General features: G+C 39.2%; 1 protein-coding gene across 1 annotated transcript in view; it reads right to left on the bottom strand.

Moving 5' to 3' along the window:
- The window catches only part of iars2 (isoleucyl-tRNA synthetase 2, mitochondrial), a 97,160-nt gene that overhangs the window by 63,190 nt on the left and 17,347 nt on the right, over positions 1–16,623 (bottom strand). Inside the window, exon 12 of the mRNA XM_072580754.1 lies at positions 13,204–13,364. Within this exon, the coding sequence (XP_072436855.1) occupies positions 13,204–13,364 (161 nt within the window). The remainder of the gene's footprint in view (positions 1–13,203; positions 13,365–16,623) is intronic.

Genomic DNA, 16,623 nt, shown 5'->3' on the forward strand with positions numbered 1-16,623 from the left:
ACACTGATTTCTCTTCACAGATGCTGCCAGACCTGCTAAGCTTTTCCAGCAACATCTGTTTCTGTTTATGAAATGTGTGCTAGTTACTTGTAAATCTTTCTCACTTAATCCTGAAAATTGGCACCATCTTCCTTATTTATTGGGTTTTTTTAAGTTCTTATTTAATAAACACTTCAAATCGAGTGATAACAGCTCAAAAACCTCAGAATTCGTGGAGAAGGTCAGCAAACCCAATACGTAGAGGATTTGCAATGCAGAAAGGATGTTGGGACTTTGGAAAAGCTTTTGACAAAAATATTATAGGGCACAATTAAGGAATTGAAAAGTGGGCTAAAAACTGGTTAGATAAAAGTAAGAGGAGGAGATAAAAACAAAAACAAATTTCTGCAGAAGCTGGGATTCTGAAATAAAACCAGAAATGACCTAAAATACTCAGCAGGTGCCTGCCAGTTACAAGGAATGTTTAAAGAATGGTAGGAAGTAAATAATGCCGATTCAAACTGTTCAATTCCTGGTATCGTGCTGCTCAACTGGAATTATTTGCTTGAAGGCTAAATACCAAAATGGACTGTTTGGTCTGAATAGCTTGTTGTGTTGTGATTTGTATATATTTTTGTTCACTGACAAAGCTAGAAACTGTGACCTTAGAGAAAAGTAACGAGTGTTCATGATAGTTATAATTTGCATCTGCAATCATTGCCTACAAGACAGAAATTTCAAGATCAAATCTGCAGAACAATTTAATATAGAGCCAAATAAACTTATGAAGTTTTTCTAAATTCAAAACTTTTAATGTATCTCAAAGGATTAGAGAATGCATTTTCCAATTAACCAAACCCAATGACCTCCACTTTTTTCCATAGCCACGTAGAATGTTAGTCACGACTAAGAGCTGATTGCATGATGACTGATCAAAGTCCCACAAAAGCAGTCCAACAGCGTCCGTGTATTAATGCATAGACAGATCTCAGTTAGATAACAAGATTACCTGTCCAATTGTAACATTTCAAAGCTTAGATTACCTTGTAATAGTGTTTCCACTTTTGATTTGTTTTAACATGTCAGAATGCCATGGTGCTTCACATAACACATTAACTTTTGAACAGCAATGAGGGTCATATTGGCTCATGCACTTAACAAGTGAAAACAAGAACTATGGATGTGAAAATCAGAAACCAAAACAGAAATTGCTGGAAAGACTCAAAGTCTGGCAGCATCTATGAAGAGAAATCAGAGTTAACATATCAGGTCCAGGGACCCTTCTTCAGAATGGTTTGGAAAACTGTTGGCAGCAGGTGAAGTGTTACACCTACACAACAGAGTAAAATTGTCTTAAGCATTAACTTCAGAAGAACATTCTTCTACATTTCAATTAGCAAACTTTCCTTTATTTCATATTATTTGTCCTTAACACAACTAAATCCAAGAGAAGGATGAGAAACAGAAAAATAATTGGACCAGTTTGAAACAGAGATGTGTATAACAAATACAAAACATGGCAGTGAAAGGTTATCTGAATAATGGAAGTCAGAAAGATTTTAAAGTCAAGTCTGAAGCTATTTTCTGTAATAAGAACACAGGAGTTCCAACGTTAACATGGAGATTGAATAAATGAGTAGTTTTAAAGAAAAAAAGATCATCTAACTGAGTTCATGAATATTTTTATGGAAGAAACTGTAATTAATTCGACAAGCTTGCTACATCTCAAAGATGTTATGTTTCCACGATGACAAAACTTGGGTTTTTTTTCTGCATTTGGAGTCAGGATAAATAAAGTCCAATAAGAATCTAACACATCTCTGATTTATGGCATAGTGTGTCGTTTTGTATTGCAAATGCAAACCTTCTCATTAAAAACAAAGTCAGTTGTGAAATTTGAGATTGGAAAGTCTGATAACTTTTGTTTACCTATGGTGTGAAGAGATTTGTTTGCTCCTATCCATTGTTCTTTAAGTAACTACATAAAGGCAGAACATCTCACATGTTTTATACATTCATTCATTTAACTGCACCTATAAACACTACTTTTTTGAAGAATTTCTGCTAGATTTTGCACTGAACTTTGACATGATTCAATAAATTTTAACTGGAGAATTCTATTTTGTCATTTGTGATTTTTCAAATAGTTGATTGAAATTTGAATCAACATATCTGCTATGGGGATGTTCCAGCACTGCTCAGTCCATCCAATCTAGTACATTGCCTGTTTCAAACCACCTGTGAACAACTCAACTGAAGAGAAATTCATAGAACAGAAACAGACAAAAATAGCTAATCTACAACATATTCTTTACATTTACCCCGACTAATGCATCTAACCCACACATTCCTGAACACTATGGACAATTTTGCATGGCCAATTCACCTAACGTGCAGATATTTTTGGATCGTGGGAGGAAATCAGCGCACCCGAAGGAAACACATGTAGACAGAAGGTGCAAACACCACACAGTCGCAAGAGGCAGAATCGAACCTAGGTCCCTGGTACTGTAAGGCAGCAGTGCTAACCAATGAGCCACCATGCTGCCCATGTTGTTCTGAACTACAAAACAAACTGAGGGCAGATCCTGCGTGTCACCAACCTAATCTGCGTGATTTTTTTTAAACAACGTCACCTAAGGAATGTGAGCAAATTGAAGTTGGCACTTGGTCAGTGGTCAAGTCTGTAGTAATACAAGTGAATGAAATAGATGGGTGGAACAGATATTGAAACATTTACAAGACATTGGATAAGTTGATAATAGTGGACCAACTTATATTCCTTCCTTTGAAGAATGTATCAGTGATCCAACTCTTAAAGCAGACATGCGGAACCTGCATGAAATCCGGGACCACACTATTTATTGTCATAACTGATAGCTTTTCTTTAGGGACATCTCATTAGAATCATAAAACACTGGAGCAACAAAACAGATTTTTCTCCACTTCGCTACCACTCTCCTACTCAGTCTCTATCGTAAATTAATCTACCTTTTACCTTTAAGCATATTTTTAATTTTCTTTACAAGAACAGAATTAATTTTCTGGTTATTTCCTGAAATTATGATTAATCCATATTCTGAAGAACTTGCGAGAACAAGAAATACAACAACTTGTGCTTACATAACACCATTACAAAAATTTAGTACATAACAGGACATGAGGTCCAATGAGCAAAAGGTCAACAATGTAAGTTTTAAGGAGTGCATTAAAAGCAGAAAGAGGAGTAAAGGAACAGAGAAGTGTTGGGAGAAACTTCAAGCTTAGTTCTTTCAGATGAAGGTGTGTCCGCTCTGCAGTGATTAAAATTAGGGATTTGCAAAAAGCCAATCTGACGGAACACTGATGTCTTAGAGAGTGGTAGTTATAGGAGCTTACAGAGCGAGGAAAGATAAAGATCACTTAGGGACTGTAAAAACAAGAAAGAGAATTTTAACCTTAACATATGCTGAACTAGGAGCCAATATAGGTCAACATGCACAAGGTTGATAGACAAACAGCATTTGGTGCAAGGCAGGATGTGGAATGAGCTTGGGTTACCTGATGATGGAAGTCAGAGTGACCATGGATTTGTTTGAATAATCAAGTTTAGAAATACCAAAGGCAAAAATAAGACATTAAGAGGAAACTTGTGGATAGGGTTTATTTAGATTTCTGGAAGATATTTAACGATGTACCACACCAGAAGTTAAATGCACAAAATGGTGTTGAAAACAACAGATTAGAATTGATAGAGGATTGGCTAGCTGATAGGAAACAGAGAAGGCACAACAGAATCATTTTGGGTTTGTGGGATGTAATGTGTGGAAATGCTGCAGGGATCGGGGTTGGGGCCTCAACTATTTATAATCTGCAATAGTAAGAAGGGACAGAATGTATGGTTGCTACATTTGCAGAAGTCACAAAGATAGGTAGCAAGTAATTTGTGAAGACACAAGGTGACTGGAAAGGTACAGATTAGGTGAGTAGGCAAAAATATTGGCAGATGATGCATGTGGGAAAATGTGAATTTGTTTACTTTAGCAGGAAGAATGGAAACACAGCATATTATTTAAATAGAGAGAAATTGCAGAACTCCAAGATACAAAGTGATCTAAGTATCCTGGTACAAGAAACATAAAAAGCTAAGATGCAAGGATAGCATGTGATAAGGACGACAGATGGAATGTGGTTGAATATTGCAAGGGGATGGAATATAAAAGTAGGGATTCTCTACCACAATTGTACAGAGCATTAGTGAGACTACATGCAGTGTTCTGTCCAGTTTCAGTCTCCTTATTTAAGAAAGGATATACTATGCAAAAGAAACAGTCATAGAAGGCTCATTTGACTGATTTCTGAAATGAGAGGGTTACATTGAGGAACAATTAGGTCTTAAAACATCTGAAGTGAAAGGTGATCTTCACAGAATTATGATGGTGCAGGAGGCCATTTGACCCATCATATCAGCCCTCTCTTTTGATTTAGTATTATGACATAGTGACATTTTCCTGTTTTTCCCACACAGGTCTCACATTGTTTGAATAGAAACAAACATTTAACATTCTCTTGAATGCCTTGATTGAATCTTCTTTTACCACTTCCAGACACTCTATTCTAGACTGTAATACTTGCTTTCTGAAAATGTTTCTTCCAACACTTCTGCTTCATTTGCAAATTATTTTAAAACCGTGTCCTCTTGTTCTTGATTCTTGTACAAGTGGAAACAGTTTCTCCTCATCTACACTGTTCAGATGCCACATGATTTTGAAAACTTTGATCAAATCTTCTCCTATACATCTTCACTTCAAGGAAAATGGTTCCAATTTCTCCAAGCTATCCTGAAGTTTCTCATCCCTGATGGAACCATTCTTGCAAATCTCTTCTGCGCCCCCTCCAATGTACTCACACCCTTCCCAAAGTGTGGCAACCAAACTGGACACAATTCTCTAGCTGAGACTAAGGTAGTGTCTTATACAAATTCAGCATAATCTCTATGTTCTTATTCTCTATAGTACAAAAAAACAAAGAAAATTTACAGCCCAGGAACAGGCCCTTCGGCCCCCTAAGCCTGAGCCGATCAAAATGTACTGTCTAAACCTGTCGGTCAATTCCTAAGCATCTGTATCCCTCTGCTCCCCACCTACTCATGCATCTGTCCAGATGCATCTTAAATTAATCTACCCTGCCTGCCTCTACCACCTACTTGAGATGCGGTTGAAAGCCGAGAAGACGGCATATTTTGCGTAGTCTTCAGTGACTAAGCTAAAGTGAATCATGGCTGCTTTGAATTCAATACTGACACAAAACGCAAAGAAAGAACTTGCTTTTGCAAGACAAAGGCTGTTCGAATATGGGGATAGGCCAGGGAAGTATTTAGCGTATCTGACTAGGAAAAAGTGTGCTCCCGAATCCATTACTGCAATCAGAGACAATGCCGGGGTCCTTAAATGCAATGCTAAAAAGATTAATGAGGCTTTTCGGAGCTTTTACACTGAACTGTATAGGTCTGAAGGTTGCGAGGACAGGAGGGCTAAAATGGAGAACCTGGACCTCCCAGGGATAACATTGGAACAGGCCTCTCTTCTGAATGCTTCCTTGACAGTTCAGGAAATACAGGAGGCAGCTAGGCAACTTCAGAGTGGGAAAGCGCCTGGCCCTCATGGTCTCCCGGGTGAGTTTTATAAAGAGTTTATAGGGATTCTGTCAGGGCCTATGTTGGAGATGTACAATCACTCCTTTATGCATGAATGCCTACCACCATCTTTGAGAGAAGCTAATATTTCCTTAATTCTTAAGAAGGGGAAGGTTCTTGAGGATTGTGCCTCATACAGGCCCATCTCTCTAATAAATTCAGATTTCAAGATTCTGTTCAAGATCCTGGCGCTGAGATTGGAAAAGGTGTTGCCCCTCATTGTTAAAGAGGATGAGATATGCTTTATAAAGGCCATAGGTCCTCTAATAATATTAGAAGGTGGCTGAATATGGTCCAAGTTTGTCAGCAACAATCAATTCAGGGGTTGGTGATTTCCTTAGATGCAGAGAGAGCATTTGACCAGGTAGAATGGCCATATCATTTTTATGTCTTAGACCAGTGTGGGTTGGGTGGTGTCTTTGCTAGGTGGGTGGAGATTTTTTATCGCCACCCTCTGGCCACGATCATCATCAACAGGGTGAAGTCTGGGAATTTTAGGATTGGTAGGGGTAGTCGGCAAGGCTGCCCCCTCTCACCGACGTTGTTTAGTTTGGTGATAGAGCCGCTGGCAGAGGCTATTCATCAGAACGTTAGCATAACTGCTCCAGAAGTGAGATCAAGGGCACACAAGATTACACTCTATGGGGATGATGTCCTTGTATTTTTATCAAACCCAATGACCTCCGTACCCCATTTGATACAATGTATTAATTCGTTTGGGGCTATTTCAGGATATAAGATCAACTTTTCAAAATCGGAGGCTATGCCTTTGGTGAACCTTAAGGATGTGCCAGAAGTTGAAGGTGGCCCCAAGTTCCCTTTTAAGTGGTCACGATACCTAGGCATTTTTATTACCCCCAAGTTTGATCTGTTATTTCGGACTAACTTTGCTCAATTGCTCGACAACATTAGGTGAGATCTCCAGAGATGGGAGGCTCTTCCAATTTCATGGCTGGGCCGAATATCCCTCATTAAGATTAATTTTCTTCCTCGTTTGCTTGATCCCATGCGTACGCTCTCTATAATGTTTCCCAGGTCAACGCTGTGAAAGCTTATGGAGTGGTTTGGTTCCTTTGTCTGGCATAGTGAACAGCCCCTCGTCAAACTTACTAAATTGCAATTGCCTCAAGGAGGGGGAGGAGTTGACTTCCCAGACATCAGGAGGTATCAATTGAGTTCCCTGCTGTCCTTTGCCTGTGATTGGATTGGTAACGATCCAGGCTCAATATGGGTGGAAATCGAGGCCTCCCAGGCAAAGTGCCCTCTTATTAACCTGTTGTTCATGGATAAGATGAGGACAGTTATGGACCACTGCCGGAACCCCATTGTCATGAGTACAGTCAAGGCCTGGAGTGCAATGCGTCAGAGTGAGGGTTGTTGATCTAAGACTTCGCGACTTACGCCTACAGTTGGCATGCTCGGGTTCCAACCAGGGATGATGGACTCAGGGTTCAAACTATGGGCAGGGAGAGGAGTTTCTAGTTTGGCAGACTTGTTCAAAGGGGAGGTTATGATGTCTTTTGAGCAACTGAGCCACAAATATGGGTTGCCCAGCAGAGACCTTTTCCATTTTTTTCAGATTAGGGATTTCATCCAGAAGAAGACAATGCTTCTCATTAAGCCCTATAAGCCTGATATAGAGAGGTAGTTGCTATGTTCCACAAGCACCCTTTCGGTTAATGCCCTCTATCGCCTGCTGGGTGGCAGGGTCTGGCAGGATATTAACTGGTTATGTGAGGTCTGGGAGCAAGAGCTAGGAGTGGAGATCTCTTCTGAAACATGGGAGAACATATGGGAGAATGCTCGAAAGATCTCAATCTGTAATAGGACATGCACTATGCAGTTAAAAGTTCTGCATAGGGTTCTTCTGGCAAAGTTTAAAAAAGGGGTATCTGCAGTGTGCCCCAAATAAGTGTAGGTACTCTTACACATTGCTTCTGGACATGCCACAAGCTCCATATGTATCGGGGCACTGTGGCAGGAGAGATAGGGAGGGTATTAAGGACTGAAGTCAAAGTAGACCCAATATCTCTCCTCTTAGGTCTACTGAATTTACCATCTTTAGATAGGCATGGGAAGAAACTATTTAATATTCTTGCATACTGTGCACGGAAGAATATTCTGATGAACTGGGTGTCTGACAACCCGTCAGGCTTGCTGGGATGGCAGAAATTAATTATGGAACACATTCCCTTGGACTTTTTTTTACAAACATTGTGCACCACAGAACAGATCATTTTAGGGTTTGTTTTGTATTATAGGGAAGGTTAGTAGTTAGTAGACAGTAGTTGTATTGGAATTTGTGGTTTTTTCCCTTTTTATTATACTGATATTTGTTATTGATTGTATTTTTCAATAATTTTATATGTTTGTAAAGTTAAAAAAATTTGCTAATAAATAGATTGACAAAAAAAGTGTATAAGTCCTGCTAAGATTTGCTTTCCCAAAATGCAGCACCTCACGTTTATCTAAATTAAACTCTATCTGCCACTTCTCAGCCCATTAGCGCATCTGATCATAATCCCATTGTAATCTGAGGTAACCTTCTTCACTGTCCACTACACCTCCAATTTTGGTGTCATCTGCAAACTTACTAACTGTACCTCTTATGCTCACACCCAAATCATTTATATGAATGAGGAAAAGTAGTGGACCCAGCACCGATCCTTGTGGCACTCCATGGGTCATAGGCTTCCAGTCTGAAAAACAACCCTATAACACCACCCTCCGTCTTCTTTCTTTAAGTCAGTTCTGTATCCAAATGGCTAGTTCGCCCTGTCACTCCATGAGATCTAACCTTGCTCACCAGTCTTCCATGGGGAACCTTGTTGAATGCCTTACTGAAGTCCATATAGATCATGTCCACCATTCTGCCCTCATCAATCCTCTTTGTTACTTCTTCAAAAAATTCATCTACTGAATTATCAATGATCTTTTGAATTTCCACACTATCCTCACAGTTTACAAACTTCCATGTTTGAATTGTCCACAAACTCTGAAGATGTCCCCTGGACACCAAGATCTAACATGTTTACTTACCAAGAAAAATAATAATATCGACCCGTTGGGAACTTCATCAGAAACTTTCCTCTAGTCTGATAATATTTATTAGTCATTATTTGCTGTTTCTAGTCACTCAATTTTGCTACTGTCCTTTTTATTGCATGAGCTCTAACTTTGCTCACTAGTCTGTTGACACAACACAATAACCGAACACCTCTGCAAGTCTACATACACCTCATCAATAGTATTTTCATCCACACTGTCTGTTATCTCTTCAAAACAAATTCCAACAAATCAGTTAAACATGACTTGCCCCAAAGAAATCCATGCATGCACTCTTTAATCAACTCACACTCATCCATGTTACTGTTAATTCTACGTTGAGTTATTGTTTCTAGTTTCTCCACCAAAGGTTAATCTGACTGATCTATAAATGCTGGGCTTATCCTTGCACTCTTCTCTATATTAGGTATAATGTTTGCAATTTTCCAGTCCTCAGTCCAAAGGAAGACTGAAAAAAGTAATCAGAACCTCAACAATTTCCATTCTCACTTCCTTCAGCATCCTTCGATGCATCTCATGCAGTCAGTGCCATGTCAACTTTAAGCATCAACTGTTTATCCAATATCCCTCCTCATCAATTTTGAACTCCTCTAGTAAATAAATTTTCATATTACCATGGTCTCAGTAAAGAGGGAAACAAAGTAGTTATTTAATACCTCAGCATCCACATGCAATTCTCTTTTTCAGATTCTTAATAGGCATCACTTCTTTTACCAATATTTTACTGAAGACGACTTTGGGATTCCCTTTAGTGTTTGCTGCCAATCTCTTTTCATTCTCGCTCTTTGGTTATCGTGTTTTCTACCTGATATCTGTCAGAAGCACATCTTTTTGCTATCTTTTGTTTTAATTTCTATATCTGCTTGCCATTCCTGGGAGTTCTGCATTTGTGTGCCCTATCTTTCCCTTTTCAGGGATATGCCTTGAATCGGATTGAACCGTAAATCTTTGAAGGCAGCTCATTGTTTAGCTGTTTGTTCCCAGTCTAATCGGCCCAGTTCCATCATCTCATTGAAGTCAGCACTCCCCCAGTTAATTATTCTCACGCTGATTGTTCATTGTTCCTTTCCTCCATCATCCTAAACCTTATGATACAATGATCACTGATTCTTAAATGCTCCCTCACTGACAAAATGATCTACTTGGCCCACCTCATTCCCAAGAACCAAGTCTAGCAATGCCACCTGGCTCATTAAAATGGATACATTACTGTAGAAAATTCTACTGAACACAATCTAGGAATGCTTACCCTTCTTTAGTCTTTGAATTATACAAATGTAAACTGGAATGGTTGGAGTGTAAAGTTCCAAATCATAACTACTCTATAATGTTTGCACTTCACTGTAATTTCCTTGCAGCTTTGTTCCTCAACACACCCTCGACTAGTTGGTGGTCTATACAGTATGCCAGGCAATCCTTTTTTTAATTTAGATTTAGCCAAATAAATTCTGACCTTGAAACCTTTAGACATGCTTTCTCCAATGCTTTTCTTAACCATAACCATCACCCCATCTCCTTTCTTCTTTTCCTACCTTCCCTGAACGCCTGTATATCAAGGAATATTGGCCACTGCGTCTTGCTCTTTCTTCAGCTAGGTCTCTGTTAAAGCAACATCATTATATGCAGCTAAATCCAGTCAGAATGAGGGTGGGCAATCAACTCACTGGAGAGGGCAGCTCCACAAATATACCTATCGTTAAGCATGAGGTTGCCCAGCTCATGAGTACTGAGTGTATGTTTTATCTTGGCTGCTCCAGGTGTAACCAGACAGGCGCTAATCTTCAGCCAATACAAAGCACCGAACAATGCAAAGATTTAGTAACATTGCTGGAATGTTACTAAAGACATGCTCCAGAATCCGCTGTACCCAATACAGCTACAACACTGGCATTCCCTAACCAAATGGAAAATTGCCCAGGTATGCTCTGTACAGAGAAAACAGGACAAATCCAACATAGCTAACTACCAAACCATCAGTCTACTCTTAATAATCAGTAAAGTAATGGAAGGTGTCATCAGCTATCAAGCAGTTTCTGCTCAGGATAACCTGCTCAGTGACACCCAGTTTGGGTTCTGTCAGAGCCACTGAGCTCCTGGCCTCATAATAGGCTCGGTTTAAATCTGGACAAAATAGCTGAATTGTAGAAGGAAGGTAAAGTGACTGTCCTTGACATCAAAGGCACATTTGACCAAGCCTGGCATCAAAGAAGCCCTAGCAAAGCTGGAATCAATGAAAATCAGGGCTAAGTTCTCTGCTGGTTAATGTCATACCTGGCAGGTAGGAAGATGATTGTGGTTTTTCGAGGTCAGTCATCTCAGCTCCAGGACACCTCTGCAGGGAGTTCCTCAGGACTGTATCCTAGGCCCAACCATCTTCAGCTGCTTCCCTCCATCATAAGGTCAGAAATGGGAAGGCTTGCTGATGATTGCACAATGTTCAGCGCCAATCACAACTCCTCAGATAATGAAGCAGTTCATGTATAAATGCAGCAAGACCTGGACAATATCTGGGCTTGGGCTGACAAGTAACATTTGTGTCACACAACTGCCAGACAACGACCATATTCTATCAGACAGAATAAACTTGACATCCAGTAGTGTTAGTATCACTGAATCTCTAACCATCAAAATCCTCAGAGCTGCCATTGAACAGAAACAAAACTGGACTAACCATATAAATACTGTGGCGACTAGAACTGATCAGAGGCTAGGAATCCTGCAGCAAGTGTCTCACCTCTTGACTCGTCAAAGCCTGACAACAATGTATAAGTCATTATGGTGATGGAATTATCCTCATTTGCCTAGCTATGTCCACCTCAACATCACCAACCAGGGCCAATTAGCTCACTTTATTAACACCACATCCCTTCACCATAAATGCTCAGTGGCAGCAATGTGTACCTCTGTAGACGCATTGCAGGGGTTCACCTAAAACTTCTTAGACAACACCTTGTGGGCGGCACGGTGGCAAAGTGGTTAGCACTGCTGCCTCACAGCGCCACAAACCCGGGTTCAATTCCCGCCTCAGGCTGTGTGGTGTTTGCACGTTCTCCCTGTGCCTGCGTGGGTTTCCTCTGGGTGCTCCGGTTTCCTCCCACAGTCCAAAGATGTGCAGGTCAGGTGAACTGGCCATGCTAAATTGCCCGTAGTGTTAGGTAAGGGGTAGATGTAGGGGTATGGGTGGGTTGCGCTTCGGCGGGGCGGTGTGGACTTGTTGGGCCGAAGGGCCTGTTTCCACACTGTAAGTAATCTAAAAAACCTTCCAAAACTACAACCACTCCCACCTAAAAATACAAAGGCAGCAGCTTCCTGGGGACACCACCACCTGCATGCTCCCCTCTAAACTTCTCACTTTGAAAAATGTCACCATTCCTTTAGTAACACAGGTTTAAATTCTGGAATTCCCTCCCTAGCAACATTATGAGTCTACCAACCAGCACATGGACTGCAGCAGTTCAAAAAGACAGCTTACTACCACCTTAAGAGCAACTAGGGATGGGCAATAAATATTGGTTCAGCCAGCGATACCCACATTCCATGAATGAATACTTTTATTTAAAAGAAATCCACATTCCATTCTGCATCTGTAACTCACTAATCATATTCACTACTCTCCATACATTCATAGACACAGAACCCAGTCATATACATAACCCTGACTTAGTACTAGAACAGAGGAAATGAAGTTAGATTAAAGGAGAAATTAAAGCATTCCATCTGCCTTTCTAGTATTTTGTGCATCTTAGTTAGTTACCCTTTTCTGAGATGCTCTCCTGGTTCCCACAACCCTGATTTAATTCAAACATTAACAAAGTACCCCACAAGAAAATCCATCCTGGCTCTGTACAGGTGCCATCTCCTTCACATCCAGTCCCAAAGTCCCAGGAACCTAAACTCCGCTCTTTGGCATAATTTTTCCAGCCAAGGGTTCAACTATTTTGTCTTCACATTTCTCATTTGCATGAAGTACTAGAAGGAATCCAGAGATTGATACTTTTAAGCTGTTGCTCGCTAGTTTTCTAAATTAGCTCCCTAAATTCTGATTCTAGGACCACATCCCCTTTCTACCTATGCTGTTAGTACCAATATAGACCAATATATATGTTCTTTCTTTGCTGTGCACAATTGAGCATGAATGATGACACAGACTTAGCTATTGCTGCTCTCCTCTGAAGAGACTGGCACATTTCTTTCCCTAAATGACTTAATGAACCAGATGATAATAGTCATGGTCACCATTACTGATGGCCAGGTTTATAGTTGAGATTTATTAATTGAATTTAAATGCAACTAACTGCTATAGTGGGATTTGAACCTATGTCTTAGGCCTAATGATTATTTGTTCAATGATATGACCTCTATGCCACTATCTCCACAAACATTCTAAAAGGCAAGGCAAACAAGTATAAATGTTCATGTCCCTACTTTTGTAGATTATTGCAAGCTGTCACAGAAACACATTTATGAATTTAAAAGCATCTTACTTGTTTATGAGCGGCTCTGCAGTTTCTTTGTGATAGAACACAGGAATGGGTACCCCCCAGCACCGCTGTCTTGAAATGCACCAATATGTCCGCCTGTCCAACATGGCAAGCATACTGTTCATTGCTGAATGTGGAATCAGTTTTACTTTCTTTAATAACTCCTAAAGCACAGGAACAAAACATCTTATTTTAGTACTAAGAATATTGACAAAATTGCAAATTGCTCCAATAAAAAAAATCAAATGAAACAGAGAAAATGTCGAGTCATATCTTCAGTTCAAACAATACTTCTAGTTTTATTTTAAAAGAAACACATTCCAGCTGTCAGCTTTTTCACCAATGCCTCAACATGGAAAGGCATTGGTTAGATTCTTACAACCGAAATAAAAATAAAACCGACAGTACTTCCCCAGCAGGTGCACTGTTGCATCTCGCTGATAGTCTTGGCACTGAACTTAACACAACATGGACTCAGGATCCTTGCTCACTGGCACCTCACTAAATAATATTACTTCATTGTTACAGGATCAACATCCTGGAATGTTCTTCCATGCAATTCTGTAGGTATACTTGCACATGACAGCCTGCAGCTCATGACTAAGTATTAAAAGGCATGAATGTGCAACAAACACTGGCATTGCCAGAGATGTTCAGATCCCATGAAAAGATAAATTTAAAAAGACAGCAGAAAAAAAAATTAGAGTTTGTGCACTCAGTAATGCGCCTTTTTTTTAGAAACAACCTCCTTGGCTCTGAAATCTGATTCCTTCAAAAGCTGAAGTTTTAGAGAATCTCTTAAAACTATTTCTTTATCTTCCTTTATCCCAGTTGCTCCTGATATTTATTTTCTTTTCTTTTCTGATTCACATTTCTCTATGAATCCCATTTGAAACTTCCTGTTTTATATTCAGGTCTTAATGGAGATCCTTCATTCGGGATAACTGAAAAGCCTTGCTGCTTCTGTCATTGCTCACAAATGCCGAACAGGTGCTGCACTGGGTCAGGTGCCAGATTACAGAACCACTCACTCAAAAAGTAATGAAAAAATGGTCAATAACTGCTCGAGGTGAGCACTCTTACTTTGCCACTGACTGCAAAATCCTGATACCATACTGCAAATTCTTTTACCTGTTGCATAAATAGAAAAATGCCCATTTGTTGAGGTAGAACTAACTTTGCATGCTTACAAATAATGAAAAAGCATGGCTTGCTTGCTTTACAAATGAGAACAAATCAGTCCATTAGCTATTCCAATTTGCCTTTCAACATTTCATCTTTTTCTAATTCACATTAATACTTTTCAAGCACGGAACCAAAAAACATTAAATTGTTGAATTTAATATATTTGTAAAAATACAACTGAATCTACATTACTCACACCTGACAAAGTGATATACCATTCTTCAAGGAAAGACCATGAGATATGGAGCACAACTCAGCTGTTCAGCCCATCGAGTCTGCTCTGCCATTTGATCATGGCTGATATGCCTCGCTCAACTTCATTCCCCTGTCTTCTCTTTTCAACCTTTGATCCCCTTACTAATGGAGAAATTATCTTTGACCATCTTAAATACATTCAATGACTTGGACTCCACAGCCCTCTGTGGCAATGTGTTTCACAGAGTCATTCTGGCTGAAGAAATTCCTCCTCATCTCATTTCTAAAGGGTTCTAAAGGGAAAATGATGTTATATCAAATTTCAAAACAGCAGCGTCTCTTTAAAGCTACAAATTATACAAGTATACCTTCACATTAATGACAATTTCACTGCTGAAACAAAAGGATAAACCTGCAAATATACACCATGTCATTCAGTAACTTCAATGGGAACAAATAGCAATAATGGGCTCAAGCTTTAAAACTAGAGAATTTAACAAGTTAATTTGCTTTCAAAGAATGATAACTGACTCAAACGCTTATCCAGCATTGTAGCGCTTGTTTATGATTTGGTGAAGAAATTTCAGAAAACTTACAAGTTTCAAATGGATGGCATGAAATACTTGATTCTATGCAATTTGTCATCTTTAATTGCAATTGCTGTGAGCAACTGGAGCATACAAACACTTAGATTTATGTCAATTTAGTATTTTCTACGTTCTGATGAAAGATCATTGGCTTGAAACATTTTGGTTCCCTCTCCACAGATGCTGGGAGATCTGCTATTTCCAATATTTGGTGTTTTTATTAGTTGTATTTTTGACTGCTCTTTCAAATAAGAAATGTGCGCGCTTAGGCAGCATGTAAGATAAAGCACACATTGGTCTACAGTATGTTAAATTTTAAAAATAAGGATTTGACAACCTATATTCAATGGAGGCAATAGCACACTCAGATGGCATTACAGTGCTACTGCAATTGCCCAACCAGCAATTGCTTATTCATTTACACATTACAATTTACTTCCAAATAAAAAATACCATTTCAAAAAAAGTGCATTTTTTGTACAATATTGCACAAATCAAGATAAGCTAATTGTTTTCTGATACATTTAATCCTCACAAAACTGACAAACAGAAAAATGCCATAAATTAATTCTAATCACAAATCTCAAACTGCAAATAAAAGCTTAAAACGTACAAGGGATATATGTTTAAAGACTGACCAGTAAATTATAGAATTACACAGCACAGAAGTCATTCAATCCATTTCATTATTTAGTCTTAGATGGCAAAAGGCACTCAAATTAGTAGCTGACGCTTCTTAAACAATACTGTACAGCTGAGTATAGCTGTACTCCTGTTACAGCTGAGAAACAGGAAGCTTGGCCCAACAAGTTCAAGTGATGTTTATGTCCCCAAAAAACTCCTCCCAAAGGCTTTCATCTAAAGTCATTAACATACCCACTTAGTTCTTTCTCCCTTGAATGCTTAAGTCGCTTCCCCTTAAATGCATATACGCATCAGTAAATGCCATTGTCATTTCTTCCCTCGGTTCTTTTGATGCATATGAATGCAATCCATCCATCCATACAGTCTACGCCCTTTATGTTTGATGAATTCAGTCATCCCATCCCTTTCAATACTAAACATCATTATGCCATTTTGTTTTGTATAATGTCACGTCCACCATCTAAAACTTTCTGGAAGTACTCAAGTTATTGAATATTCCACTAAGACTTGAGGGTTTATTATGTACATCTTTAATTGGTCCTCTCTGATTTTCTTTTCTTCTTTATGATTGTAGAATACTTGCCTCTCTTTTAATTTTCCTTAGTAATTTAGTTTTGCTGTTACTCTTTGGCCTCCTAATTTGATTTTTGGTTTCTATCCTGACCTGGTCATACTCCTTTCTTTATCCTCCCCTTCATATTTATGCACACCTTTTCTCTTTATTTTAAAATTGAACTGCTATTTTGATTTCATTAATGAGTTTTTGCGCTGCAGTTGCATGGGTTTCTTGTGGACTCTACTGATTTCAGTT

Source organism: Chiloscyllium punctatum, chromosome 11, assembly GCF_047496795.1.
Source record: "Chiloscyllium punctatum isolate Juve2018m chromosome 11, sChiPun1.3, whole genome shotgun sequence".
NCBI classification, from domain to species: domain Eukaryota; kingdom Metazoa; phylum Chordata; class Chondrichthyes; order Orectolobiformes; family Hemiscylliidae; genus Chiloscyllium; species Chiloscyllium punctatum.